General features: G+C 37.2%; 8 protein-coding genes across 8 annotated transcripts; 4 read left to right on the top strand and 4 right to left on the bottom strand.

The window, feature by feature from the left end:
* Positions 1 to 701: 701 nt before the first annotated feature.
* PHYBLDRAFT_88567 (hypothetical protein) lies at positions 702 to 1877 on the bottom strand (the record flags this gene model as incomplete). The annotated part of the gene is made up of 1 exon (XM_018443693.1): positions 702 to 1877. A coding segment is annotated over one exon (1176 nt), but the record flags the coding sequence as incomplete, so codon positions are not given.
* A 548-nt stretch (positions 1878 to 2425) lies between these two features.
* On the bottom strand, positions 2426 to 4542 carry PHYBLDRAFT_153311 (hypothetical protein; the record flags this gene model as incomplete). The annotated part of the gene is made up of 4 exons (XM_018433111.1): positions 2426 to 2626; positions 2696 to 3135; positions 3166 to 3293; positions 4478 to 4542. The coding sequence occupies 4 exons, from the start codon at positions 4540 to 4542 to the stop codon at positions 2426 to 2428; spliced, it is 834 nt and encodes a 277-aa protein (XP_018283661.1).
* Positions 4543 to 5032: 490 nt separating this feature from the next.
* On the top strand, positions 5033 to 7039 carry PHYBLDRAFT_176008 (hypothetical protein; the record flags this gene model as incomplete). The annotated part of the gene is made up of 9 exons (XM_018437621.1): positions 5033 to 5332; positions 5533 to 5577; positions 5649 to 5762; positions 5882 to 5931; positions 5965 to 6046; positions 6129 to 6297; positions 6388 to 6531; positions 6696 to 6854; positions 6933 to 7039. 9 exons carry the CDS (start codon positions 5033 to 5035, stop codon positions 7037 to 7039), a joined length of 1170 nt encoding a protein of 389 aa, XP_018283660.1.
* Positions 7040 to 8550: 1511 nt separating this feature from the next.
* Positions 8551 to 11460, top strand: PHYBLDRAFT_176007 (hypothetical protein; the record flags this gene model as incomplete). The annotated part of the gene is made up of 11 exons (XM_018437620.1): positions 8551 to 9018; positions 9087 to 9198; positions 9269 to 9455; positions 9565 to 9646; positions 9700 to 9788; positions 9855 to 9942; positions 10010 to 10184; positions 10261 to 10576; positions 10646 to 10947; positions 11017 to 11211; positions 11279 to 11460. The coding sequence occupies 11 exons, from the start codon at positions 8551 to 8553 to the stop codon at positions 11458 to 11460; spliced, it is 2196 nt and encodes a 731-aa protein (XP_018283659.1).
* Positions 11461 to 11950: 490 nt separating this feature from the next.
* PHYBLDRAFT_79921 (hypothetical protein) lies at positions 11951 to 13468 on the bottom strand. Its single transcript, XM_018443526.1, has one exon. It carries the CDS (start codon positions 13420 to 13422, stop codon positions 12106 to 12108), a length of 1317 nt encoding a protein of 438 aa, XP_018283698.1. The 5' UTR covers positions 13423 to 13468; the 3' UTR covers positions 11951 to 12105.
* Positions 13469 to 15977: 2509 nt separating this feature from the next.
* On the top strand, positions 15978 to 16316 carry PHYBLDRAFT_153307 (hypothetical protein; the record flags this gene model as incomplete). The annotated part of the gene is made up of 1 exon (XM_018433110.1): positions 15978 to 16316. One exon carries the CDS (start codon positions 15978 to 15980, stop codon positions 16314 to 16316), a length of 339 nt encoding a protein of 112 aa, XP_018283658.1.
* A 2981-nt stretch (positions 16317 to 19297) lies between these two features.
* MadA (GATA-type zinc finger transcription factor) lies at positions 19298 to 22333 on the bottom strand. Its single transcript, XM_018438889.1, has 6 exons — positions 22000 to 22333; positions 21622 to 21922; positions 21315 to 21435; positions 21171 to 21230; positions 20015 to 21063; positions 19298 to 19890 (listed from the first exon to the last, which is right to left on the bottom strand). The coding sequence occupies exons 1-6, from the start codon at positions 22272 to 22274 to the stop codon at positions 19714 to 19716; spliced, it is 1983 nt and encodes a 660-aa protein (XP_018283657.1). The 5' UTR covers positions 22275 to 22333; the 3' UTR covers positions 19298 to 19713.
* Positions 22334 to 23164: 831 nt separating this feature from the next.
* PHYBLDRAFT_57884 (hypothetical protein) lies at positions 23165 to 25673 on the top strand (the record flags this gene model as incomplete). Its single annotated transcript, XM_018440260.1, has 10 exons — positions 23165 to 23250; positions 23391 to 23517; positions 23734 to 23789; positions 24008 to 24197; positions 24322 to 24606; positions 24682 to 24760; positions 25005 to 25093; positions 25264 to 25284; positions 25458 to 25536; positions 25645 to 25673. The coding sequence occupies 10 exons, from the start codon at positions 23165 to 23167 to the stop codon at positions 25671 to 25673; spliced, it is 1041 nt and encodes a 346-aa protein (XP_018283656.1).
* Between the last annotated feature and the right edge of the window lie 507 nt (positions 25674 to 26180).

The raw sequence follows: 26180 nt of genomic DNA, 5'->3' as shown, positions 1-26180 counted from the left end.
CTTTTTCTTTTTACTGCTCTCAACTTCTGGCGTAGGTAATGAGCACTTTATTTATTGTCAACTGAAATGCTGCTGCTATGGAGGCTCTAATATTACAAAGGTTTCAATTATCTATTGTTATGTTTCTCTAAATGCCAGGAGATTTTTTTTTCAAGCGATATTTACTACAGCAAACAACGCTTTAAAAAAATATCTCTCTCTCATTATTTGGCCAATCATGTCTTCTTGTTTCCAGTCGAACGCCCAGTCGAACGCCCAGTTGAGCGTCCAGTCGAACGTCCGCGTGGTCGCCCAGTTGGTCGCTCGGCCGGGGAATCAGTTGAACGGTCAGTTGAATCCTTATTCATAGTATTGAATATCCGTTCGAATTCATTAACACCACATTCCTTGATACGCTTTACTTCCTCCTCATAGTCAGTATGAACCATCGGGCCAGAAAGTAGCTTGTTAACATTATCGATATATGAGAAAAGCTTGTCTGTACTAGCCGTTGAATCATCATGATCATCAACCAATGTCGTAATCAAATCCGCAGACAAGATATTCATTTCTTCATCCTTGATATATTTCTTCATATAGTCTCCAATCGTCGCCTCAGATCTTTGTCCATGCGACGCATTATCATTACTATCCATGTTCGTGTTCGTGTTCGAATCCGCTGTTCTTGGCTCAGAAGCCCTGACTGCCCTTTCTCTACTCCGGTGGAATTGAAGGATGTCTTTTGGGTTCGCAACCTTGTCGCTAAAAGTAATACCAAACCGATGGACATTAAAAGAACTATAACCGCCACTGTAGTCAACCCGAAGTCTGATAAGAGGTAAAGGCATAGCATCTTCTTCTTCTTCAGTGTGGTCTCGAATCCACCTCTTTTTGGATCTTTCAATCATCGCATTCACTATGTTTTCCAGAAATTTCTCGCACTCTTCTTGGTTTTGTGGATCGATTTCAGAAAAAAGGGCCAGGGCAATGTGCTGGAATTCAAAAGGCCGAACAGTCTTGAGAGGAATCTCTTCCAAAGCATATTTGTGGCCGGTCAGGGTCATTAGTCCAACGTGCTTTGGTACAGCCTCTCCCTGACAAAGACTGGTGGCGACAGAAGACCCAGGCTGGGTAATCTCAAACGACTGACAGTTTTCTGGACGGAGTCGGCACTCGTGTTCATGTCCCCAGAAAACGAGATCCAAGAATTGATGGATGTCTTCTTCGCGGACGTGATTTGTCGCACCGTGCTGGGCTCGGTTCTGATGCAAGACTAGCATGCTAAAGGCATCTGCCCATCTGTTCGGGCCCTCATCTTCGGCCCTCTGGAAGACCACCTTTCCTGTTCTCCACAGCCGATGCATCCGTTCGTCCGGAATGTTGCCTATTCCATAAAGCGCCAATTTTGTGTCTCCCTTCTGGAGTAAGATAGGCGACAAGACCGGCCTTTCGGGATCGTGACAATATCCAAAGTAGTTTATCAGTCCTGCGTTTGCCAAATGATTCAACGCAGACATATTGCTTATACCGATCGGTCGGTCATGATTACCGTGGATCGTGAAGATCGGATAGCTGATGTTAATATTTGGATTGTAGTAGTTTGCGCTCTTGAATGAACCTTCAAAGTTTACTGATTGATCGCTTGCAATCATAACACTATTCGGCCGATCTCCAAGGCAATGTCGACTCAGAATCTCTGTTGTTTTTGTGAGGCAACTGACAGAAGGAGTGCTGTCATGAAAGAGATCTCCACCAAGAATAATCATATCAACATCTTTTTCCGCAGCAAGCAGCAAGATCTCTTCAAATGTATTAAAGGAATCTTGTCCTCTAATCGGATCTCGTTCCAAATAACCTAAATGATTGTCTGTTGCGATGAGGATCCGAAGCGAATTGGAAATGTTACTTTCAAAAGACATGCTTTTGTTTTAAAGAAAGAAAAGGAAGGAGTATATATCTACTACATAGATTTTTTTTTAATTCTTTATTGGTTATTGCCGACGCGGTTTCGCGTCTCTACTATATAGATATCTAGATATAGATTATTGTTATTTTTTGTAAAGGGCACAAGTCCAAGTATTTATTACGTGTCACAAAGAGGAACGTTATTTGTTGTTGCTGTTGTTGTTGTTGCTGTTGTTTTGGTATGATAATTGAAATGCAAATATAAATCCTAGCAATATATATGCTAGATTTGATTCAGAAAAGAGCTGTGCGACGACAGAGTCGATATGAAGAAGAATTGAAGCGAGAGCAAAGGGTTTATCATCTAATATCAGCTTCCAATGTGATAGTCATATAGAAAGAATAATGCTATTAAGAATTTGGCAGGAATAAACAATGCAGTCAGGGAGAGGAAAGAAGGAGAGAGGGTGAAGTAGAATATAGCAGCATGGATGTCTGAAATCTGAGGGATGTAGCCAAGATTCTTATTCCAAGCGCATTGTTAGGCGATCAATTTTTGAGGACATTGGTAAAGGAAGTGGCGCAAAGTATCGACGCCAGTATAACAGATCGGACGGTCGGTCGTGGCAAATAGCGTAGGGGCATGGTGGTGGAGGGTGACTTGGAACGAGAGGGTATTGAGGATATCACGATGCCATATATTACGAGGTGTAGGTTGGGTGGGAAATGACCAAAATGTGTGCTATTAGTGAGCTGTGAGTGACAATAGAGCGATTGGTACTTTGGGTGGGGTTTGACATATAGCACAAACATTATAGGCACTAAGAGTGCTAAAAAGTTTGAAAACGAGGTACGGAGATGGAGTCCTTTCGGTAGGTAATCGAGGACGGACGTCCCCTAATTTCTCGTCATATATAAACGCACCAGACACTAAAAGCCTCCGCCAACCTGTTATAGTACGTCCAGAAGGATCAGAAAAAACAACTATAACCGATATTGATAAAGAGAGACAAGTATGGTAGGTGGCTGTGACAAAAGAGTTGCGTGGGATGGAATTTATCGCATACAGAACAGAGTGGAGAGCATTGAGAGAAGAACGCAAATGATGGTGTAGCAGGCGTTGAAACAACAGAGGTAATCGAATATCACCATGTGTTTGGGCAGGGTCAAGGGCGTGTTGTAGCCATGGAGTGACACACGAGCCAGATTCTGATGGATCCATAACGGGTTTCAACCATCGCATAGTAAGAGCTTTTTGTTAGGATTCAGGATCTAATATACCTAATTCACCTTGTGCCCGAGGGAAACAGAGGGGGATCAGGCCAGCCATGAGGAACATTTTCTGGCGAAGGAACTGACCCATAATAGACCTAAGTTTATCAAAGAACTTCATGGGGACAATAGTGACACTAAGAACATGTCACACCCGGGAGAGAGTCGGTATGTTATATAGATATAGATAGATACAAGGTGTGAGAAAAAGTAAATTAGGTTTTTACAATACGACGATACATCTTTTATTATTCTTTTTTTTTAAAAAAAATTAAAGCATTTAAATTTTTCATATTTTGACTACAAATAGTACAAAGCACAAGGTCTTTTATGCTCATATTCTAAAACTTTTGGGTGAATATATGAAGAGTAAGAAAAGTGCAAAGACTGTACACTTGATTTACATGTCCTGGAGTTTAAACATAAGTTTTCATTACTCACAATTGGGGTGGTCAGACTAAAAGGTTAAAAAAATAGTGAAAAAAAGGGCAAATTTTCTAAACAACTCTGATCAGCTAGTCCTCTTTCATTATCATTAATATTGTGAAGAACAACATCTTTTATGGAAACGATGTGCTGTAGGGCGCAAAGTCTAGAAAGACTCGCAATAAAAGATCCACAATTAATGACAGAGATGGCATTATAAGCCCTATTTTAACTTGTGTGTACTTAATTTTGAACTTTTTTTTGAACTTTTAGTCTGTCCACCCCAAGTGAGCTATTTATACGCTAGGTTCATTACGAAAGTTTAAAAGCAATTTTTTTCCCAGTGTTATATGTGTATAGTTATTTATGTAGTGTGTAGGAAAATGAAGAGAAAAATAAGAAAGACAGAAAATGTTTCTATAAATCTCCTTTTTATCTTTTTTTTGTCATAAAGAAATATACAGGGTTACTTAATATAAAGGTAGGAATATCAGTCAGTTAACCCGAATATTTGTGGTTAGTCAATAGTTGTGACAAACTTGAGCTTTATCATTTTATTGGAATGGCGCAAGTCCATTGAATAGGCTTATTTTCATTTTATACAATTGACATAGAAGAGTCGTTCTCTCTTACAAAAAAGAAAGGATTGATTTGTATGACAAAAGAGAATACATTAAATTTACCCGCGCCTGGTACAGATATCTTTACTAGGGGTACCTCTCGGTCCAGAAATTAGAAACAGATACTCTCCTTCTCCTCTTCGAAAGAGTAACAAAGAATTACATGAATGGATAAGAATACAACTGTGTAATTTGTGTGTAACTGTTTAAGATTATTATTATTTTACTCTTATACTGCAATATTGAATACACAAAGGTGATCAAAATAGACTTACGTACGCTTGCGTATGCTTGCGTTTGGAGTCGTCATGAAACCTTGAATCAATTGCTCTCCATTCATTGGACAACCTCTATTTATATATACATATTTGTATAATATGGGTGATATCAGTTAAATGATCAGAGAGCTTTGAGAGAGTTAAGGCAAATAAAGTCAAGATGTATCCAAATTACTGATACTCTACTTCTTGATCAATCATGATGTCTTTTGTGCAAAACAAAGAAAAAGATATATTTGCGTATTACATGTAAAAAACGAATAACTAGACAGGACTTTATACACCCAGAAGATATGCATAAATATATACACAAACAAATTAACCATGATCTGACAGCTTCTATTTAACAGTCAATAAAGGGTATCTATTCCTCTTATCCATATATTTTTTTGTTTAGTGACGTATAACACTGAGTTTTGGACAGCAAATTATAACTTGAGCATAACCCTTTAAACACATCCCAACCAACCCCTCTTCCCCTTTATCTACCTTACTTCATTTACTCCTCCTTGTTCTCTTTTACTTTTTTTTTAATAAAAGAAGCAGATCCAAATGGCACAGTCCAAGAGAATCCTCGAATACCCCAATGAACCTGATCGACAGTCTCTTTCTGCGCTTTTGGTGAGGAAAAATGCGCCTTTTAATGCAGAACCCACCCCGCCAGATCTTGTGAAGAATTATATTACTCCCATTCAATATTTCTTCTGCCGATCTCACGGTCCTATACCAGACCTTCAAGACGACCATACGTTTGTTATCAATGGCTTGGGTGTGCGTGGGAAGGAACAAACCTGGAGTGTGAAAGATATCAAGCAAAAATACGATAAGAAATACGTGATGATGGCTATGCAGGTAGAGAGATTGGATATAGCTCTAATGAACATTTGTCCTGTACCCAATCACCTTAAACGAATAAGCCCAGCTCACCGTCCCCTTAATTTTTCTATTTGGTCTTTGTGTTATAGTGTGCGGTACGACATTTTGTATTGTTATGGTTGTTACATATGGTCTGTGTACGGCTGACCGTGGGAAAAAAACCTCTATCTTAATAGGGTAATAGACGAGACGGCTTACATCGGGTTAAGCACACCAAAGGAGTAAGAAATGAAAGGACCAAAAAAAAAGAGAAGGGATGGTCTCCGTTAACTAGATACTTGACTTGGTTTAGGTTATCTGGGGACCTTGTGCTATTGGAAATGGAGTCTATGCTGGGTGCAGACTAAAAGACGTGCTGGAAAGCGTGGGGGTTACCAAAGATCTTCCTGACCTTGGACGACTACATGTCTCATTTAAATCAATAGAACAGGCAAGTGAATTTCTTTTTTGAAACCAACAATGTAAATCTATCTGTGCTTATTACACATCAATAACAATAGTAATAATATATATATAAAACTACAGTGTGAAGAAGACGTTTGCTATGGATCCTCAATACCTCTCACAAAGGCACTGTAAGACAACCTACTATCACAAAACAAACATAGAGGTGTTTCTCTTGGTCTGGCTCTGATTAACACAGCAACAACTTATAGGGATCCTTTCGGTGATGTCCTACTTGCATATGAGGTAACAGTTAAATCGAAATATGTTGATTGGGCTGAGAGAAAATGGGAATGTAAGCTTTAACTTTAACTAAAAATAACATCAGATGAACGGAGAACCGCTCACAAGAGACCATGGTCATCCTTTGAGGGTCGTCGTTCCGGGCTACATTGGAGCTCGGTCAGTTAAATTTTTGAAATCGATTACAATCCAAGGCTTTGAATCCGAAGCATTCTATCAACGTAGAGATTATAAAATTCTTCCTCAGCATGCAAGTAAATCCATATAAGAAGAAAAGATATACAAAGTTAACAAGAAAACCTGTATTTATTTTTTTGGTATTTTTGTCTATTCAACATAGGTAGAGAAAGAGGATCAAGCCGAGTTGTTTTGGTCAAAAATGCCATCTATTGGAGAATACAACGTCCAGTCGTATGTGTGTGATCCAGCTGATGGTCTACACTCAGGACAAACAAAGAACCAGGTAGTTCAAGGCTATGCATTATCAGGTATATTTTAGACAAAAAGTCAAAAACATGACTGGCCATTTTGTTTTGTACTCATGTAATCAATGCTTTCTATTTTTCATGTCTTATAGGAGGGGGGAGAAGTATACAACGTGTGGGTAGGTTTAGAAACTAACTGGCGTTTGTCTAATCATATGCTAACTAAGACAGTCTATTAGATGTTTCTGGCAATGATGGAAAGACCTGGGTAGAAGCCAGTTTGTATCAACCCGCTGCTGACGGGAAAGCAACCCATGTTTGGGGATGGTGTACCTGGACTGCTCGTGTAGACACAGTAGACAACGTACGAATTGTCTGCAGAGCTGGTGAGTCTATTTTTATTTATTTTAGAAAAAAAAAGACTTTGTGTGGCATTATCTGATATCTTATTTTTTTTTATATAGTGGACTCTTCTGGTAATATACAACAGGAACAACCAGTGTGGAATTACCGAGGAGTTATGAATAATTCATGGCGAACTGCAGACAAGAGGCCTGATGCAGTTCTATGAAGAATTTGAAATCAAAATTAATAAATAAATACATTTGACACCAGTAACTAAATATTACGGACGTCTATATTTCCTGGTAGATGGTAAAGTATTAACCGAAAACGAGGCTTATCTACCAGAAAATAAGACAAACAAAACTCATATACCAGAAAATAAAAAAATTCATAATTTACCTAGTCATTTTGACTATTGTTTCAATTTACAGAACATTTTCCTTAGAAAAAGAGATATTTATCTCAAGTCTTTTGCATCTCAATACAAATTTCCTAAGTGACTTAAAGAGCTGTTTCAATTTTTATGCCAATAAGTTAAGATAGAATAACATTCCAACACTTGTAAGACTGTTGTTAATATGTATGCTGTTTTATTTGTTTAAGCATTAATCGTTTAAATGTGTAGTTGAGAGTGTGTATTTTAGTAAAAGAAAAGGTTTTGTTCAAGGAGTATAGAATGTCTGTTTCAAATAAACAATTCAAAAACAAACAAAAAAAAAGGATTGGCATTCACCATTTCGGTTAAAACTTTATAATCTACCAGGAAATATAGACTTTCTAGATTTCTACGAGCTCGTATCGCATCAACGAGCTTGTTCACCACTGCTCACAAATCAATCTCTTGCCTCTGTTCTGAGCTAGAGCTTGACTCTCACGATGTATCTCCAGAATAACTCTACCCTCACTCCTACCCTAACTTCTGTAACCAAAAAAAAAAGCATAAAAGCCAAAAGCCAAAATCATCATATAATTCATATAACCTTTCAAACAAATATTTTAATTTTCTCTTTTCCTACTCAATCTGAGACTTTTAATAAATCTGAGCATATCATTCGCTCCATACAAATAAACAAAAAAAAAGGTACACACGGTTTCCCTTTATAGACGAAAACATATTCACGTCGACAGCGCGACTTATTGGCACGTGTATCATATTTACTTTATTTACGTGTTTAGAAAGGACACGTATTGACTTTGAAGAAGCACAAACATCTTTCCAACCCCTTTAATAAAATAGAACAAATTCATAACAGTCTTCTTTAACCTAATATATATATAAATTGGTTTTCTTATTGTATTGTCTGTTTTTATACATTAACAAGTCTCAAGCATATACAAGTGGTAGATATTTTGGTGGTGCCGTCATCACTAATCGTGACTCTTAAATCCGTTGCACAGAAGAGAAGGCGAATACTAAAAGGATGTGGCGTCATCATCAATAGTCTGTTGAGAGTCTTTTTCAAATGAGAGTGTAAACTTGTAGTTCAAATAAAATTAAATAATCAATTTATTTATATAAATAAAATAAAATAAAATAAAAAAATGAATGCTTTACTTGACGCATAATGTATTTTCCTGTATAAAATATTTCTATATTTAAAGGACCGGTATTGTATTATTTATAAGAAATAATACAATACATCTAATTTGACTCACTTTCTCGCTTTTAAATTTTCTCAAGTTGAACCATTTTGGAACAAAGTCTGACCAAAGAAGAAAGATAGAGAGAGAGACGTAATGAGCCTGCTTCAGAGATTGCCGATCGGCTGTCTCCGGGCAACAAGCATACCCTCGCTAGGCCTACGCACACAGAATGCCTGTCGACCAGTGCCTTCCACCACCCGTACCTTCCAGACCTTGTCTCGTCCAACAGTCTTTACCAAACATACCACCAACCACACTATTTCTGCTGTCTATCCTGGAGATTTTCGGCGTCGTCCTATACTGCAGACCACTCGGTATTTCCAGTCCTCTAAAGAAGCTGCTCCGACCCCAACCAAGCCTGGAGGAACTTCGGTAATACCTCCTAAACTGGACCCGTCTGTCACGCCCAAAGCTGTGGATATTTTGGCAGAAACGCCCAAACAGAGAAACGCCACAGATTGGGCAATCATTCGACAATTGATGAAATATATCTGGCCTAAAGACGACTATAGCGTAAAAGCCAGAGTTGTTATCGCACTATCATTACTCTTGGGTGGAAAGGTATTTATAACATTCTCTTTTTGTGGAATATGACTAAGAAAACTGATTTTTGTTTTTGGGAATTATAGCTTTTGAACGTTCAAGTTCCGTTTTATTTTAAAGATGTGATTGATTCTCTTAATATTCCCTTGGACGCAGATACAACTCTGTGGACCGTGTGTGGTGCTGCTATTATTGGCTGTATGTATCAGACTTCTTTGTATGTGTAAAAATATTAATTTAATTTAACTGGCAAATACCATAAACATAGATGGCTTGGCTCGTCTTGGTGCAAGTGCATTCCAGGAACTTCGAAATGCTGTATTCGCTGCTGTTGCCCAGAAAGCTATCCGTCGCGTAGCTCTCAATGTATTTTCCCATCTTCTTCATCTCGACATTGGGTTCCATCTATCTCGTCAGACAGGTGGATTGAATCGTGCTATTGATCGTGGTACAAAGTAAAGTCAAGTCCGAGTATTTGGAGGAAGAAAGAAAGAAAGATTTCAGAAACCGTCTAGGAAGGGTATTGATACTATTATTTGTTTCTGTTTGTGTGTGTGCATATAGAGGTATCAGTTTTATGGTAAGCTCAATGGTGTTCCATGTCTTGCCAACTGCTCTGGAGATTGGCATGGTCAGCGGTATTTTGGTAAGTCTTGCATGAAGGCTGTGTAACGAGGTACTCAAGCTTCAACCACCCAGGCCTATCAATTTGGTACACCATATGCACTCGTTACTCTGTGTACCATCACTACCTACACTGTATTTACTGTGGCAACAACAGCATGGAGGTAATGGATATCTTTATATATTAGTTATTGTTTGTTCGTGCTAACAAATTATGGACCAAATTACAGAACAAAATTCAGAAAACAAGCAAACATGGCAGACAATGAAGCGGCCTCAAAGGCAGTAGATTCTTTAATCAACTTTGAAGCAGTCAAGGTAGGACAAATAGAAAGAAGTGTTTCCTTGGGCTTGTTCTTACTCTTCTGTCAATATCCGTATATAGTACTTTAATAACGAGAAGTTTGAAGTGGAGCAGTACAGTGTTCCTCTGAAAAAATACGAAAAGGCTTCTCTCAAGATTGCTTCTAGTTTAGCACTTTTGAATGCAGGTCAAAATGCAATCTTTAGTACTTCCTTGACTGTCATTATGCTTTTGTCTGCTAACAGTGTTATGAAAGGTATTGTAGCCTTTCCTTTTTTTTTAAAAAAACAACAACAACGCATTACTGAATATTTGTTTGTGCGGAAAATCAGGAACCATGACTGTGGGTGATGTTGTAATGGTCAACCAGCTTGTTTTCCAACTGTCGATGCCGCTCAATTTTCTGGGATCTGTGTATAGAGAGCTTCGACAGTCATTGATTGATATGGACACCATGTTTAGTCTCGAAAACCAAAAGGCCTTGATCCAGGACGCACCCAATGCAAAGGATTATATTTTCAAGGGAGGAAACATTCGTTTCGAAAATGTTGTGTTCGGATATCACACAGAGAGACCTATTTTGGATGGTGTTAGTTTTACTATCCCAGCTGGAAACAAGGCTGCCTTTGTAGGCCCAAGTGGTTGCGGGTAAGGTGTCAAAAGGTGTCAAAGAAACAAATGGTGCATGAGCTAACACCATTTGTTCTTGAATGCTAGTAAATCTACCATTCTTCGCCTGTTGTTCCGTTTCTACCAACCTCAGCAAGGAGATATTTATATCGATGACCAGAATGTCAAGGATCTCAAGATCGATAGCCTTCGTCGTGCGATTGGAGTGGTAGCACAAGACACCAGTTTGTTCAACAACTCGATTTACTACAACATTCACTATGGATCTATTGAATCCAGTCGCGAAGATGTTTATCGGGCAGCCAAGCGAGCACATATTCACGATGTAATCATGAGCTTGCCGGACAAGTATGAAACCAGTGTTGGCGAACGTGGTCTGATGCTTTCTGGTAAGACAAAACAAGACAATGTAATATAATATAATATTTGATTTTATTTATTTTGAATATGGTTTTTAGGTGGTGAGAAACAGCGGATCTCTCTGGCGCGCACTATCCTCAAGAACCCACAGATGTTACTCTTGGATGAGGCCACTTCTGCTCTGGATACCCACACCGAGCAATCTCTTTTGGCCAACTTCAGAACCATCCTTAGAGATACGGGCATGACAAGTGTTCATATTGCCCACCGCTTGAGAACGATTGCTGATGCAGGTATGTCGATAAACATGTGGAAAGGGGACACTCTTGTCGTCAAACTAATCTATAATACATTCACCAGATCAAATCTTTGTCTTGAAGCAAGGCAAAATAGTCGAGACCGGGCGTCATGACAATCTACTGAAAAAGGAGGGAAGTGTTTATAAAGAGATGTGGACCAAGCAGGAGAACCCCCATTATTTCTCAAGTAGAGACGAGTCAGAGTTTCTGCCGGATGATCCCAACCCTACCAAGAAGGATTAGCCCATAAAAAGACAGAAACCCATTGATAACCTATGCATTATTTAACTAGAAAGAAGAAGTACTACTACCACTCCTATTAATTTCTTTCTTCATCTATCCCCTTCCTTTATCTTATATTCTTACATTTTCACACCAGCAACAACCATTTCTTTTTTCTTTGAAATATATATATATATTAATAGATGTAAATGTAGATGTAGATGTGTATATAATAATACACAGCATCTTACACTGCATATTAGACTTTTAGACCGTAACCTAAACTAAATATTCACATTGATTTTGACATACCTTTGTTGGGTTGGATAAGATCGTTTGACAAGACTTCTGTATGCGGTGCAACGTTGTGTCTGATAGTAACACTGTCGAGAAAAGAAAAATGTTTGCTATTGTTTAACAAGAAGTAAATAAGAATGCAAGTGTCAAGTGCGCGTGATTATATAGGCAAAAAAGAAATATGCTTAAATCAAAAGAGTCTCGAACCAAAAAAAAGGGTGTTATGAATAGCTGGCTTTGCTTGGGAAATATGCCCCATTTAGCATTTACAATTATTTTTTATTTTTATTTGTTTCAGTATTCACATAGAAGATGGAGAGGGGGAGGGAGAGAAAGATAAAAGAAAAGACTTGTTGAAATATACATTATTTAAGCGCTTTCCCAGAGAGAGTGGGCGACGTCGGGCTTCCAGGTAGGGTTGGAAGAATGGCCTTGGAGGCAGATATAGGTGTGGCCATGGTACTTGACGCGGTCACCAGTAGAGTAGGTGCCAACGGGATCCCATTCCTTACCGCTTCCACGCTTCTCCTTGCGCTCACAGCTGTTGTTGCGCTTTTCCTTACGCTCGCATCTCTTCTTCTCCTTCTTCTCCTTCTTTTCCTTGCGTCTGCAGCGCTTCTCTTCATCAGAACCAGAGCCGGAATCAGAGTCAGAGTCGGAACCAGAGTCAGAATCAGAGTTAGAGTCGGAACCGGAACCTCTGTTGCGACGTTCCTCACGCTTCTTGGACTTGGACTTGGAAGAACTCTCGCGGTGCTCAGAGGACGACTCCTCACGACGCTCGGAAGAGTTGTGGCTTTCGGACTCCTGGCGACGGGTGTTGGTCTGCTGGACTCTGTGGCTCTCCTCGCGCTCCTCGCGCTGCTTGCGCTCAGTCTCGGCGGCAACTCTTTGCTCCTCGAACTCGCGCTTCTCACGCTCAAAGGTCTCGCGCTCCTCGACGCGTCTGGCTTCTTCTTCTTTCTCCTGGGCCTCCTTCTGGGCCTCCTCCTCCTCGGCCTTCTGGTGGTCAGAGTAGGTCTTCTTGCCGAGAAATCCGACGCCGACAGCAAGAGCACTGCCCAAGACACCCATGGCGATGTCAGTGCCGAGAGCCTTGTTTCTGAGAGACTTGACGCGCTTGAGATGCTCCTCCTTGATGTAGGACTGGCCACGGATGACCTGCTGCTCGAAGGATTGGGTGACAGAGTTGGGGAAGCCCTGGGCGGACAAGGTCAAGTGAACCTGACCGGCACGCTTTCCATTGACAGCAAAGATCTCAAAGATACCGTTGAAGGTGGCACCCTGGGCATGGACAACCTGGTTGATGGGGATGGCGGCAAAACCAATGACCTCGGCAAAGGTGGACTCCTCGTCCATGACTTCGATATAGAGATCGGGCTGGCCCTGGAGGGGCAAGACAAAGGTCTGGTTCCAGGTAGCCTCGGCACCGGCCTTCTTGTGGGTAAAGGTCTTTTGGTAGGACTTGGCATTGGTGTAGTCGAGAGAGAACTGGAGGAAGGGATCCTGCTTGCCCATGGTCTCGACATTGATCAACTCAGAAGCACCGTGGGCAACGATGGTCAAGGTAGTGCTCTGGCTGTGGGAAGACTGGAAGTTGGTAGAGCGGTGGATAACCTCGCCATTCTCCTCGACATAGGAAGAGGAGGCAGTGAAAGAGCTGGACTCGGTGAATGAGTTGGTCATAGTGAAGAGAGAGAGAGAGTGGGACTAGTATAAAGTTGAAAAAAAAATACTGTTCCAATTGGGGTCCATATTTATATGCAATTTTTTTTCTTTAATTTTAATAATTATTATTGTATATATATATATATATATATATATAAATAAATAAATAAATATATATATATATATTTTTGACATGAGAACAGGACCTAATAATGTTATGCAGCTGTCCTATAAGCTGGGTCATTCCCGATGGGACCGAGTAGAAAGCTACGTATAAGCTTTTGTCCTGTAGTTTCTAAATCGAACATTGGTCCCGAGATGTGTGTATAAATATAAACTTATATAACAGCAGGCCTTTTTAAAGTGTAAGCGCCGACGATTCTTTTTCTTTCTCTCCCTTTCTTATATATAAAATATTTTGCTTTTATCCCTGCCCCTCTTTTAATACACCTATTTTTTTGGTCGTTTTTCTTATTGTGTTATTAATTTTATTGATGTAAATGATGCCTGGCCATAGAGCTGGCTGGCTATTGGACGCGTTGAGAAATGAAATGGTATGCAGAGAAAGACTGGTGGGAGTACAGACGGTTAAACTGGTTAAACTCGGTCTTCTATCCAGCCACAACGATAACCAAAATAGTTGTGGCCGATGATTTGAAACTCCTGGCAAAGTGTGTATCGCTATTGTATATTTCTAGAACTATCAAAACCTGTACATAGGGAGAAAGTGAAGAGTGCAATTAGAAATATAGAATAGATTTTATAGTTGAATGTATTTTTTTGTAGAATCAAGATAAATTCATAGACGCCAATTTGAGCACTAAAACACTATCCCTGTTTCATAAACCCCAGTAAATCAGACTATTAAAGTAAATATTTGTGATTTTTGCATTTAGGACTGCATACAAATGATTCCCGGATTTTCTTGGCTATCATGTTTAAAGAATAATCGCCTTCTCTCCCTATGTATTTCTTTCAAGGTGATGCCGGTGAGCTGGCTCGATAAATGGTTAAACGCTAATGTGTGAGTGGTTGACTTTAAATGATATACATACACCATTTCTAAGTGGTGCTTCTAAAAATAAACTGGTCAATTCAAACAATTGGTAACTTTTTATTATGATTAATATTGCCTATGATCAGAATTTTGCCAAGCGAAAAATAAAATAGAATAAAAATGCACTCTGGTCTATAGCCTCTTTTTTTTTTATATTATTATTTATATAAAGATAGACCATTAGACCTATTGGATTCTCTGTTGAATGCATACATATATTAAAGAATATATATTACTTTAATAGATCACAGCATAATCTGATGGCTAAAAGGAATTAAGAAGAAGAAGAGAAAAAGAATCTAAAGCAAGATTTGTTTCATAGACAAATGTAAAAAGCCTTTTTGATTTTTCTAATTTTCATAATTTTAAGAGGAAATATGAAAAATATAATCAAAAAGTTCAAAAGGGAAGGAGAATGGAAAGGGTCGCTTTAATGACTCAATACAAAGTGTAATGGATAAAGCTAGATAAACAGTATAGTGTACGGGATCTATGATGTATTGTATTTTTGATTGGGATGACAGAAACGGCCTGTCAGTGATACTGTCAACCTGGGGTGTTTTTTCTTTCTTCCTTTCTTCCAATGCTGTGGTAGTGCAACACAAAATAATTTCGGTTCTTTCTCAATGGAAAACCCACAAAGACTTTGATTGGCTGACTTTAATCCAGGAACATTAGTGAAAACACTGGAGTACCCACAGCAAAAGCAGTCGTCTTCGAGGACAGGTTAGGAACGCAGGAAGTTCCCGCACATGTAGTTCATTGTGACTGTTAGTCCGAAGCCCGGTTAATAACTGTCCCAAAATATACACCACCCTTTGGCGTATATGAGTTTGAGACTTATTTTAAGACATAAATTTAGTCTAACACTCAGTACACCTTTTGTTTAAAAGATCTTACTATAAAATTAGACGCTTTTTTTTTTGAAAAAAAAAAAAACTATTAAAATCAAGTTAGACACTTGATTAATAAAATTACATAGGTCAATTGTCAAAATAACTAAAAGCAAGCGAATAGTAACAATAACAATAAAAAAAAAAGCAAAATTGAAACAAAACGGATTATATTATTATTATTTCTGAGACACCATGCATCAAGGTTCTTTGTAACAGCTACAATGAACTAATTGCGTTTTTATCGTTTACTTTTGCCAACTGAGGAAGAAGCCTTTTTTTCTTTTTGTATGTCGAGGGTAGGATTGCTCTCAATCTTTGGTCTTTCGCAGTTTTTCACAGTGAAAGGAAGACACCGGAAGTTCAAAGTGGCTACCATACACACTACGATAAAGAATATATATTCTTGAGAACATCGTCATTGCAGCATCGGACTTTTTAAGATTATTATTTTGGATAAAAGAAGCTTCTTTACTACGGTAAGATGATGTATCGATAAAGACCTATTTTAGACTTTGATTCAGAAAGGTCGATACTGTTTGATCCCTATAAAAAGAGGGGAATATCAACTTGTCTCATTTGCTTCCAAAAACTAATCCACAACACAACACACAATATACAAAATGGAAGATTATCGCCACCCTGCTAATGCTATCAATTCTATCGATGCCAGTCAATACCACACTAGTCCTCCTATCAAGGACACCACCCAAACCTCGCTTTTCAATTATCCTGCAACACAAGCCACAGCTATGGAAAATGAAATCGATTATGGAGACGATGTAGAAGTCACCGAGCCAAGCTATCTGAACGGATACTACAAGAAAATGAAAGGCACAATACAACAGATAGCCGGAATTATTCTACAAGATGGAGATCTGGAAGGAGAAGGAGAGCAATCTCAAATTAACGGAGAGAAAGAAATCGAGGCAGTATCGAAGAGACAATCTTGCACTACATAAATTTAGCTGTAAACTCTCTTTGATAATATCTAGAGACATACTTTATACTTTTATTATTTAAATCCCTCGAATGTACATACACACCCACACATATACATATATAAACCAATTTTTTTTACAAAGCAAATATTACAAGATATACATATTTATATATCTGATTTTGGAATGAATATTCCAACAAGTTCCTGATATTCTTTCTTTCTTTTTTGGTTACCATGAATTGATCTTAGAGGCTTAAGGCTGTCTCTTTTGAAATATTATTATAAGAGTACGTTGCTAGAAGCCTCATCTTGTATCAAGTACCCAAAGGAAATCAATGAGATATACCCCCCAATTAATCACAGGTACCAGCCATTATATGTACTAATATGTATATATTTCACTAATTAGGCTATATTTTAATAGTCTAGTATACTCATGATAAGTATGGTATTTACTCTCTAGCAAGAATGCTTTTTTTTCTGATCTCTTATTACCTCACACATGCCTTAAACTATCAAAGTCCTATATAGACTATTATTTGGTAGGCCAGGTAACAGGTCATTTGGATAAAGCAGTAACATAAAAATGCTATTCTACGTCATATAGTCTAAGAAGAATACAACATATATTAGTATCTCTTTAAAGGCTTCTCAAACAAAAGAGAACTAACACCACCACTTTGGGGCGCTTTTAATGTAGCATTATAAACGATGTCGTAAAGTCCCAGGTGTTGATTTGACGATCCGTTTTTCTTAAAGTCATATAAATGAAACGTTCTCTCGTAATAAATTTCTTTAGGGATAAATAACTTGGTAGATATTGTGGTTCATACACAGACACACACACACATGCATGTATATATATATATATATATATGATACAATTTGAATAATAGTATGAACAACCATTAAATTATTTATCTATTAAACTGTACCCTCATAGTATATTTAATTTTCTTTTCTGAAAATACTAGTATCCCTAAATACCTTTAATATATATATATATATATATTAATCTATAGGATGAAAAGGAAAGGAAAATAAACAAAAAGTACGATAAAATAGAGTGAATATGATAAGCAGCTACCGTAAGATCAATTGTTCTAATCACTTGCTAGTCAGATGTGCTATGAATTTCTGCCGCCATCAGTCTTTACATACATGGTTTGGACTCTGACCAGAATTAGTACTGAATAATATCTTTAGGAGAAGGTTTCTGCGTCCTTACATGCTTGCCATAAGACAGGTAAATATGACGAAAGGAGCTTTGTAGAATGAGATGAAGGTTTACAAGAGTTTGCAAGGCTGTTTCTTTTTCAAAGGTAGATTTGTGTATTAAAGAATGAGACAAAGACAAATTTATTTGATAATAAATATAAAGAGGGATCAAATACGACGATAATGTAGGCCTATTAACTTATTCAGCAGTAGCAAATATTAATTTAAACACTTGAAATAAACTGGACTATGTTTTCAGGGCGTGCGATATGACTTTATAGAAAAGATTATATCTACAGCAGTTCTTGGATATTTTATTAAAGAGCCCCTCTATTATTTGCTGAAAAGGCGATTATCCTCGGTCCTGTAAAGACGATAAAGCTTACTGCCAAAATGTATGAGTCTTAAATAATCTCGGAATTTGTTACTTAATTTTATATTTTATAAATATCTTAAATGAATACACTCTGGAAGTCCAACCAGATGAATTGTTCACTAATGTTCTTTTGAGTTTCTTGACATTGGTTCAAGTGCGCTAAAGAATAGCAAACAAAAAAGAAGTCCATAGAACACATTGTCTTGTCTCACAAGAATATATTGAGCAAAAGCAGAGTGTTAGTAATACATATTGAGATAGATGATAATAATAATAATAATTGAAACAATATTCATTACGTACTTTAATTACCAGACTAAAAATACTATAGGCATATAACCAATGTATCTACATTTTTGGCGCGTCAAAGTATAGAAAGTGGTCTTGGTAAAAAGTTATTTTGAATCTATTTGTTTTTGGGTTTTTCTTTAACACCATTGGCCTTGAATATAAATTTAGCTAGTATTCATAGTAGATGAAAAGAAAGAATTATAGGCAGGTTTCTACCCTTATTATTATTATTTTCCATTGTCATTATTCAACCTTGTAGCTTATATTTGAATTTCTGCTAATTTATCAGTTTAGACATCTTTTAGACCGTCAACTTCATTATTAAATGAATATAATTGGTTAGTTGGCTTGATATACATATATAAATGTATGTAATTTAGGTGCAGGATACTCCTTTTGGTATCAAGCATATTTAACAAGGTTCTTTTATTTATTATTTATCTATTATTGATTTATTACATATAATTTCCATAAATATTTGCTAAATGCGTGAAGTAAAATTGCGTGTAACTGTCCAAGCTCGAGGGTTGTCCATAAACTCAGTTTAAGAAAAAACAAAAAAAAAAAGACAAAAGTGACCAAGGCGTAATTTATATACATATTCATATTTCCTGATATTACTTTATTGGGAAAAATGGAAAAGTAGAACAAGAAGTATAATTTTTGATCCACCCCCTTCTTTCTTCCTGTATTTTTTCTAGCTTTTCTTTCTTGGTAACAATAATTGATTAGCCAATACTTTTTTTTTTTTAAAAAAAAAAAAGCTATTAAGCTATTGAGCTACCTATTTTGGTACGAAAGATAAATTATAGACTATCTCAGGCCTGTGAACTCTTTGTATCATTTTTTCTTTCTTTTTTAGTCTGTGTTCATCTTCGGTTATCTTCCACACTTTTTTGAGTGGGTTGGTTTAATGTGATACAACTAATGATTCTTGGCTCTACTTCTTTTTCTTATTTTTATTTAGGTTTTTGGTTTTGAAAAGCAGAAAACCTTAGGTCATGTTTGACAAGGGAATAAACGAGACACTTGATTTCTTTTTTTAATTAATTCATTCTTTAGTCTGATAATTATATATGAAAATAAAAGCTTTTATTTTGTTTTATTTTATTTTTATTTGATTGTATGTATGTATGTATGTATGTATGTATGTATGTATGTATGTATGTATGTATGAGCGAGTGGAGTGAGTGTGAGCAAAATATAGATATAAAGATAGAGAGAGGTAGAGGTAGAATAAGGAATATATATTTTGCGATATGAGCAAATAATAAGAACTATAATAATAATAACAACAACAACAGCAATAAAGATAAAGATGTAAAGATCCAAGAAGATGTGCGTTGAATATATAGAGAATAAAAGGTTTCGTTGATTGTAGAGTGGTTTGTGCATGTTACTTATTGTCAGTGAATATGCAACTCTATCTTTTTTTTTCGTATCTCTCTCCTTTGTTTTTTGTTGGTGTAATTATTATTATTATTAGCATTAGCATTAGCATTAGTTATTATTATCTTTTTTTAGCCTTGCATTATGTTTCCATTGCAGTGGTTTTTGCAGAAATTGACTTTGCGTAGCGCAGTCCACATGCATTGCAGAGTTCTTTTGGTCCATTGGGCCCCTTGCGCCATTCTGGAGAATCCTTGGACTGGCACTGAGCGCACATCTTTTGAACATCTGGTGCAGAAGAGGCCTTCTTCTTCTTTTGCTATTTTTTTTTAAAAAAAATTAAAAATTAAAATTAAGAATGGCGTACAAAGGAATTCAATGTGTACTAGATAAAAACCAAAGAAAAAAAAATGTAGTGTACAGATTCTATAAATGTATATTACCTTTCTGCGCTTCGGGTTCGACAAATTCTCAAGTTGTTCACGCAATTTCTGATTGGCCACCTCAAGTTGATGGAGTTCGTACTGCCAACTGGTACCACGGACAGTTTCGAGTTCAGAGAACATATTCTCGGCCACTTCTTCTTCTGTCATGTCTGACATGGCCACATCATCTGCAGCAGACTTGATAGCCGCAAGAACCGCCGCATCTTTGGCTCGAATCTGAATCAGGGCAAATTCAGGAGCTTTGTTTCCAGAAGAGCCGTCTCCAGGGTAGAAAGTAGAGACCACAGACACGTACTGTCCCTTGTTGTTCTGCATCGTATGCTCGAGGTTACAAATCTCGCCTTTCTTGACAGAAGCCAACGCACGTGTGATTTCGTGAACCTCTTTGTCAAGAACGTAACGGAAGATTGATGCGCCGACAAGGAAATCCGACGAGTAGCCGACCACATCTTCACTGGTGCCTGACACATGGAGGTAGAGACCGCTCAGACTGGCCTTGACCCAGAACTCAGACCCCACACCAGCTCCACCGTACTGCATCAGTTCCTTGCGAGGAAGGCTGTACATAGGACGCTCACGACCGGCCAGAATAAGACATTTGCGACCCTTGCTCTGGTCCACATGAAGCTTTCCCTGGCACTCCATCCACATGTATCCAGAGTACTTGCGGCGGACACGGTAGATCAGGTTCACAACCTTGTCGCTGTTACCCGCAGCCTCCTTGATCTCACGCATCACTGGCACAATATCAGAAGGGTGGCAAATAGAACTAAGCGAGTGTCCAACTAGTTCTTCGGGGTCGTGCTCGAGAAGATCGGATGATGAGCGAGAGCAGTAGAGGAAAAAGCCCTTGAGAGACAAGACGTGAATGAAATCCTCAGAGTGTTCCAGCAATAACTTGTTCCACTCTTGTTGCAGCTGCTGTTCATTCTCTCCAGAGCATTGAACAAGGTCCAAGATCTCTTGGTTGTTCAGACCTTCAGATGCAGGCGACGCAACGGCAGGAATCTCTCGGAAATAGTCATCAACAGGTTCAGATGCAGTATCTGATAAACAAAGTCAGTAAATATACATATATATGCCTGACTCTTCGTCTGTTTCTTCTTCATCTCTTATTATACTCTATTCTATTTCGTTTCTTTTTATAACCTACTTGCACCAGGAATATATGGAACCATGTTCATCTGTTGATAATTGACAAGGTAGGTACCATCTAAGACAATAATACCAAGAGTCAGGATTAGTACATAATCGCAATAAAGAGATTCAAGTTAATTTGATTGGCCTTGTTTCTTACCTTTCATCTTCTCAAGAATAGCATTGGGTTGCTCTACCAAGTCAACTTGGAGACCAACAAAGAACGCGACCTCATTAAATTCATTGCAGATTGGAATAACTGTAATCAAATTGACAAATGCCTGTAATAATAAAAAGCCAAGAGTTGCAAAAGATAATGAGTATTAGTATGTATTACTATTATCCAATGATTGATTGATTGATTGATTGATTGATTGATTGGTTTTGATTTTTTCCCTCTATTGATAAATTGTGTGTGTGTTTTTCTTTCTTTTCTTTTTTAATAAGAAAAAAGAAAAGAAACTGACCTGTCCACCCTTGCGATAATTGATAATACTGGCTTGATGTTCATTACTTTGAAGCATCTGGGCTTTGAGATGGTATACGGCCTGATTGTCTGTGTGCTGTCTGCGGGAACCACTTGTCACTCGACCATCTGGTGCTTGAAGGAACCGGCAGTTGCGGCCAAGAATTTCAGAGCCCTTGTAGCCAGTCAAATGTTCGAATGTGGGGGAGCAATAGACAATAGGATGGTCGTACTGACGGGCATCTGTGACCAGAAAAGAGCAAGACATGTCGATAGGACCAACATTAATTTGTGGGTTTGGACTAAAAGAAAAGAAGATATAAAGATAGATATGTAAATATATATATATATAATTAAAAAAAATAGGATAATATATTACCGGTTGACTAGACGAGACAGAATACCGATCATATCAAATCCAGAGCTAGAGTAAAATCCTGAAAGAGGAGCAGTTGTGGTTGGAGCAGGAACTGGTGTACCAGGCTGGAGGTCAAAATCAACTTGAGGGTCTCCTGCCTTGGAGACCATTTGCTGACTTTGTTCCTGAACAACGTCAAAGAAAGGGTGTGAAGGTACATCCTGGAACTGGGTCTGGTGTCCTGGAAACGGTTTCTGGGCTTCGGCAGGTTGTGGGTAAGATGAGAAGGAATCCATGATGAATTAACGAATGAGTAAGTGAAAAATAAAAATAAAGGAAGGCAACTAAATTTTGTATTTTTTTTTTGAAAGAGCAATAAAACTAGCCAAAATATGGTTTCCTTTTTTATAAATGCTTGGACTGAGGTATGGCTTATTGGCTACTTTTATAGGCTTTTTTTTTTGTGGGTTACTTCTTTCTTTATTTGTTTTAGTCGTGCTTTGGAGTTGGCACTTTTACCTACTATTCCTTAAATGGGAAGTTGGTAAATAAATCTCGGCTGATGATTGGCTTAAATCTTTAATATTTTCTTCACTCTATTTTATGCCCCCCCCCCCTCTCTTTACTTGTCTTAAACCTACCACAATTCTCCGCCCCCCTCTCTCTCTCTCGGCCTCTCTCGGGCTATCTCAATCTGTCTCAATCTGTCTGTTTCTGTCTCTCCCCTCTCCGCTCCCCTCTCTCTCCCTCCTCTCCCTTGATCTCTATTTTTGTGTTTGAAATGAAGGTCTAGTCATATATGGCAAATGAACCTCCATCCTCTGTGCACCACCAGAAATACACACACTTGTACTTGTACTTGTACTTGCACTTGCGCTTACACTTGCGCTTGCACTTGCGCTTGCACGCACACGCTTACACACACTTGCATCAATATAAATAATTCAATAAAGTATAATACAATACAATATAATATAATATTAGATTAATATATATAAATATATAATATATTATAATACAATATATTTATATGTACATAATAGAAATTCTCTGCACATGTGTTGTCTATTTGTATCCCCGAATTAATCGTTATTCTCTCTTTCTACATAAATTTATACGCACGTATATTACACACACAGACATATATATATATATATATATATATTCCAGTCATCTATACCCATCAATGGCAGCAAGACTAGAGAATTTTAATGCAGGCGATGATTACAAGATTGTGGATGTGATTGGTGAGGGTGCTTATGGCGTTGTCTGGTAAGTCATCTCCTTCAAATCAAGCCCCCACTCCTTCCTCCTCCACCACCACCCCTTGATATTTGTATTTGTATATGTATATGTATATACAAGCACCATCAACCCTTTAGTCATTCTAAACTATCCAATACTACTATTAGCTCTGCTATTCAGCAAAGCACGGGGAGAAAGGTGGCTATTAAGCGCATCCTACCCTTTGACCATGCTATGTTCTGTCTGCGTACCTTGCGTGAAATTAAGCTTTTAAAGTACTTTCAACATGAAAATGTAAGTTTCTTATTCCTATTCCTATTTGCTTATTGTACATTCGAGCAAAATAAAAGCTTAAATGTATTTTATGTACTACTCTAATACCATCCCCAACCCCTTGTTTTTATCTCAATATATTTATATTTATATTTGTATATATGGATGTGTACGTGTATGTGTATGTGTATGTGTATGTGTATGTGTATGTGTATGTCCATTTGTCCCTATCTGCAGATTGTGTCTATACTGGATATTGTTAAACCAGCTACATTGGAGGATTTTACTGAAGTGTGAGTAGCAGAATATGAAAACAAAGAGACATAGGTATATAGAAAACGAGAAAACGAGATCTACGGAAAAGGGGATCTTACAATGCGATATTTTGTATTTATTTATGTAAATCACACATATATATGTGTATATAGTGAATTAGCATTTTTTATTATTAAAAAAAATAAGAGTATATGTGTGTGTGTGGGTTCGTGAATTCTAACGAAGTGTTATCAAGTTATCTAATCCAGGAGCTTATGGAAACGGATATGCACCGGGTGATCCGTACTCAAGAGTTGTCCGAAGACCATTGTCAATATTTTACTTATCAGACTTTGCGCGCACTGAAAGCAATGCATTCGGCAAACATCCTTCACCGTGATCTTAAACCAAGTAATCTTCTTTTAAATGCCAACTGTGATCTAAAGGTAATTAAAGTGAATTGAATTGAATTGAATTGAATTGTTTAAACAAAGAGAAGGGAAGAATACAAAACATATTACCAATTGACGTTTAACAATCCTCTCTTTTTTTATTTATTTATCTGAATAGATTTGTGATCTTGGTCTGGCACGTTCTGCTAATTCTGCTGATGAGAATAGTGGATTTATGACAGAGTATGTGGCTACCAGATGGTATAGAGCACCCGAGATCATGTTGACCTTTAAAGAATATACAAAGGCCATTGATGTCTGGTCAGTGGGGTGTATTCTGGCAGAGTTGATGAGTGGAAAACCATTATTTCCTGGAAGAGATTACCACCATCAACTTACCTTAATTCTTGATGTACTCGGTACACCCACAATGGACGATTTTTATGGCATCAAAAGCAGAAGGGTAATATACAGCAACAAAACAATTGACTTGAATGACCATCATTTGCCTCTCTTTCTAAAATATTTCTTTGGGTAGGCAAGAGACTATATTCGATCTTTGCCTTTCAAGAGACGGATCCCATTTTCACGGTTATTTCCCACTGCGAGTCCAATGGGTAAAGTTACATGGGATATCTTTATTTTACTGGTTAGACAATTAGGAAAACATGCATCAAACAAATGTAACTTCTTGCTCTAGTGATCGACAATCTACTAACCATTTCCTGGCATTTCTCCTGATAAAAAAAAACAAGAAATACAAAAACACATATACACAAAAACACAAAAACACATAAACTAACCATCCTTCTTTTTTTTGTGATATTATATTTTCCCTATTTTTCCCTATTTTTTTTGCAGCCGTTGATTTACTAGAAAAGTTACTTACCTTTAATCCAGAAAAACGAATCACAGTAGCAGAAGCACTTGAACATCCCTATCTTGAACCAGTGAGTTTCCATTTTTTTTATATTTGATGACACTAATAACTTTCAATTGCTTTTGATCGATCGACAATTATATTATACTATATTATACTATACCAAATCATGTCGTATTATTACTTACTCCTCTTTATCTATTTATCTATCTATCTATCTATATATCTTTAAACAAACAGTATCATGACCCTAACGATGAAGTAAGTAAAAAGGAAACTCACAAGACATATACATATACGCAAAGACTCTCCTCCTATTTTTTTTTTAAATTATATAGATATATTGTATAGTGTAGTATATTCGAAAAGAGATAGAATTAATGTTGCTTAAGCTCATTTTATTAATATGTGCTACTTTATTATTATTCCCTTAGCCTGATGCCCCTCCAATCAATGAAAGCTTTTTTGACTTTGACAAGTACAAGGATCAATTGACCAAAGAGCAATTAAAACGTAGGTGGAAATTAAATAAATGATATAGAGAGATAGTTATCTGTGCTATTTTATCTTATTTTCTCTGCTCACAACAAATGAATATTTATTTACTGGGTTCAATTATAGAACTTCTTTACCAGGAGATCGTTAACTAGACATCATTAAACTTATATTTATTTGAAATATATACATACACAATTCAACTCAATACATCACCACAAAGCACAAAGCACAACACGACATATAAACCTGTACATCTTCACCAATTTTTTCTTCTCTTTTAATAATAATAATAAAAAAAAAGCTCTTTATTTTGATATACAACATTTTACAGACAATTGACGCAATAGAGAAATATCACAAAGATATACCAAAACTCCTTTCCCTTGAAAATAGCAACAGAAAATAGATAAAATATATTTATGACAAGAAATATGTATTAACGCATATATTTCACATCTCTAATTCTTATTCTTGTTTTGTAAATTACCTAGCTTTTTCTTTTTCTTTTTGAGAATCCCTGAGAATATGTATTTTATACATATGTATTTCCCCTTCTTTTACCATTCGCTTTTTATCTTATTTGCATTTTTTGACTACCCCGTTCGTCTACCCACCTATCCATTTATTTATGTATCAATATATCGATCTTGGTACTCTTT

Source organism: Phycomyces blakesleeanus, assembly GCF_001638985.1.
Source record: "Phycomyces blakesleeanus NRRL 1555(-) unplaced genomic scaffold PHYBLscaffold_43, whole genome shotgun sequence".
Lineage (NCBI taxonomy): Eukaryota > Fungi > Mucoromycota > Mucoromycetes > Mucorales > Phycomycetaceae > Phycomyces > Phycomyces blakesleeanus.
Note: the sequence above shows the minus strand (reverse complement) of the source record. Positions and strands in the feature narration are given on the sequence as shown.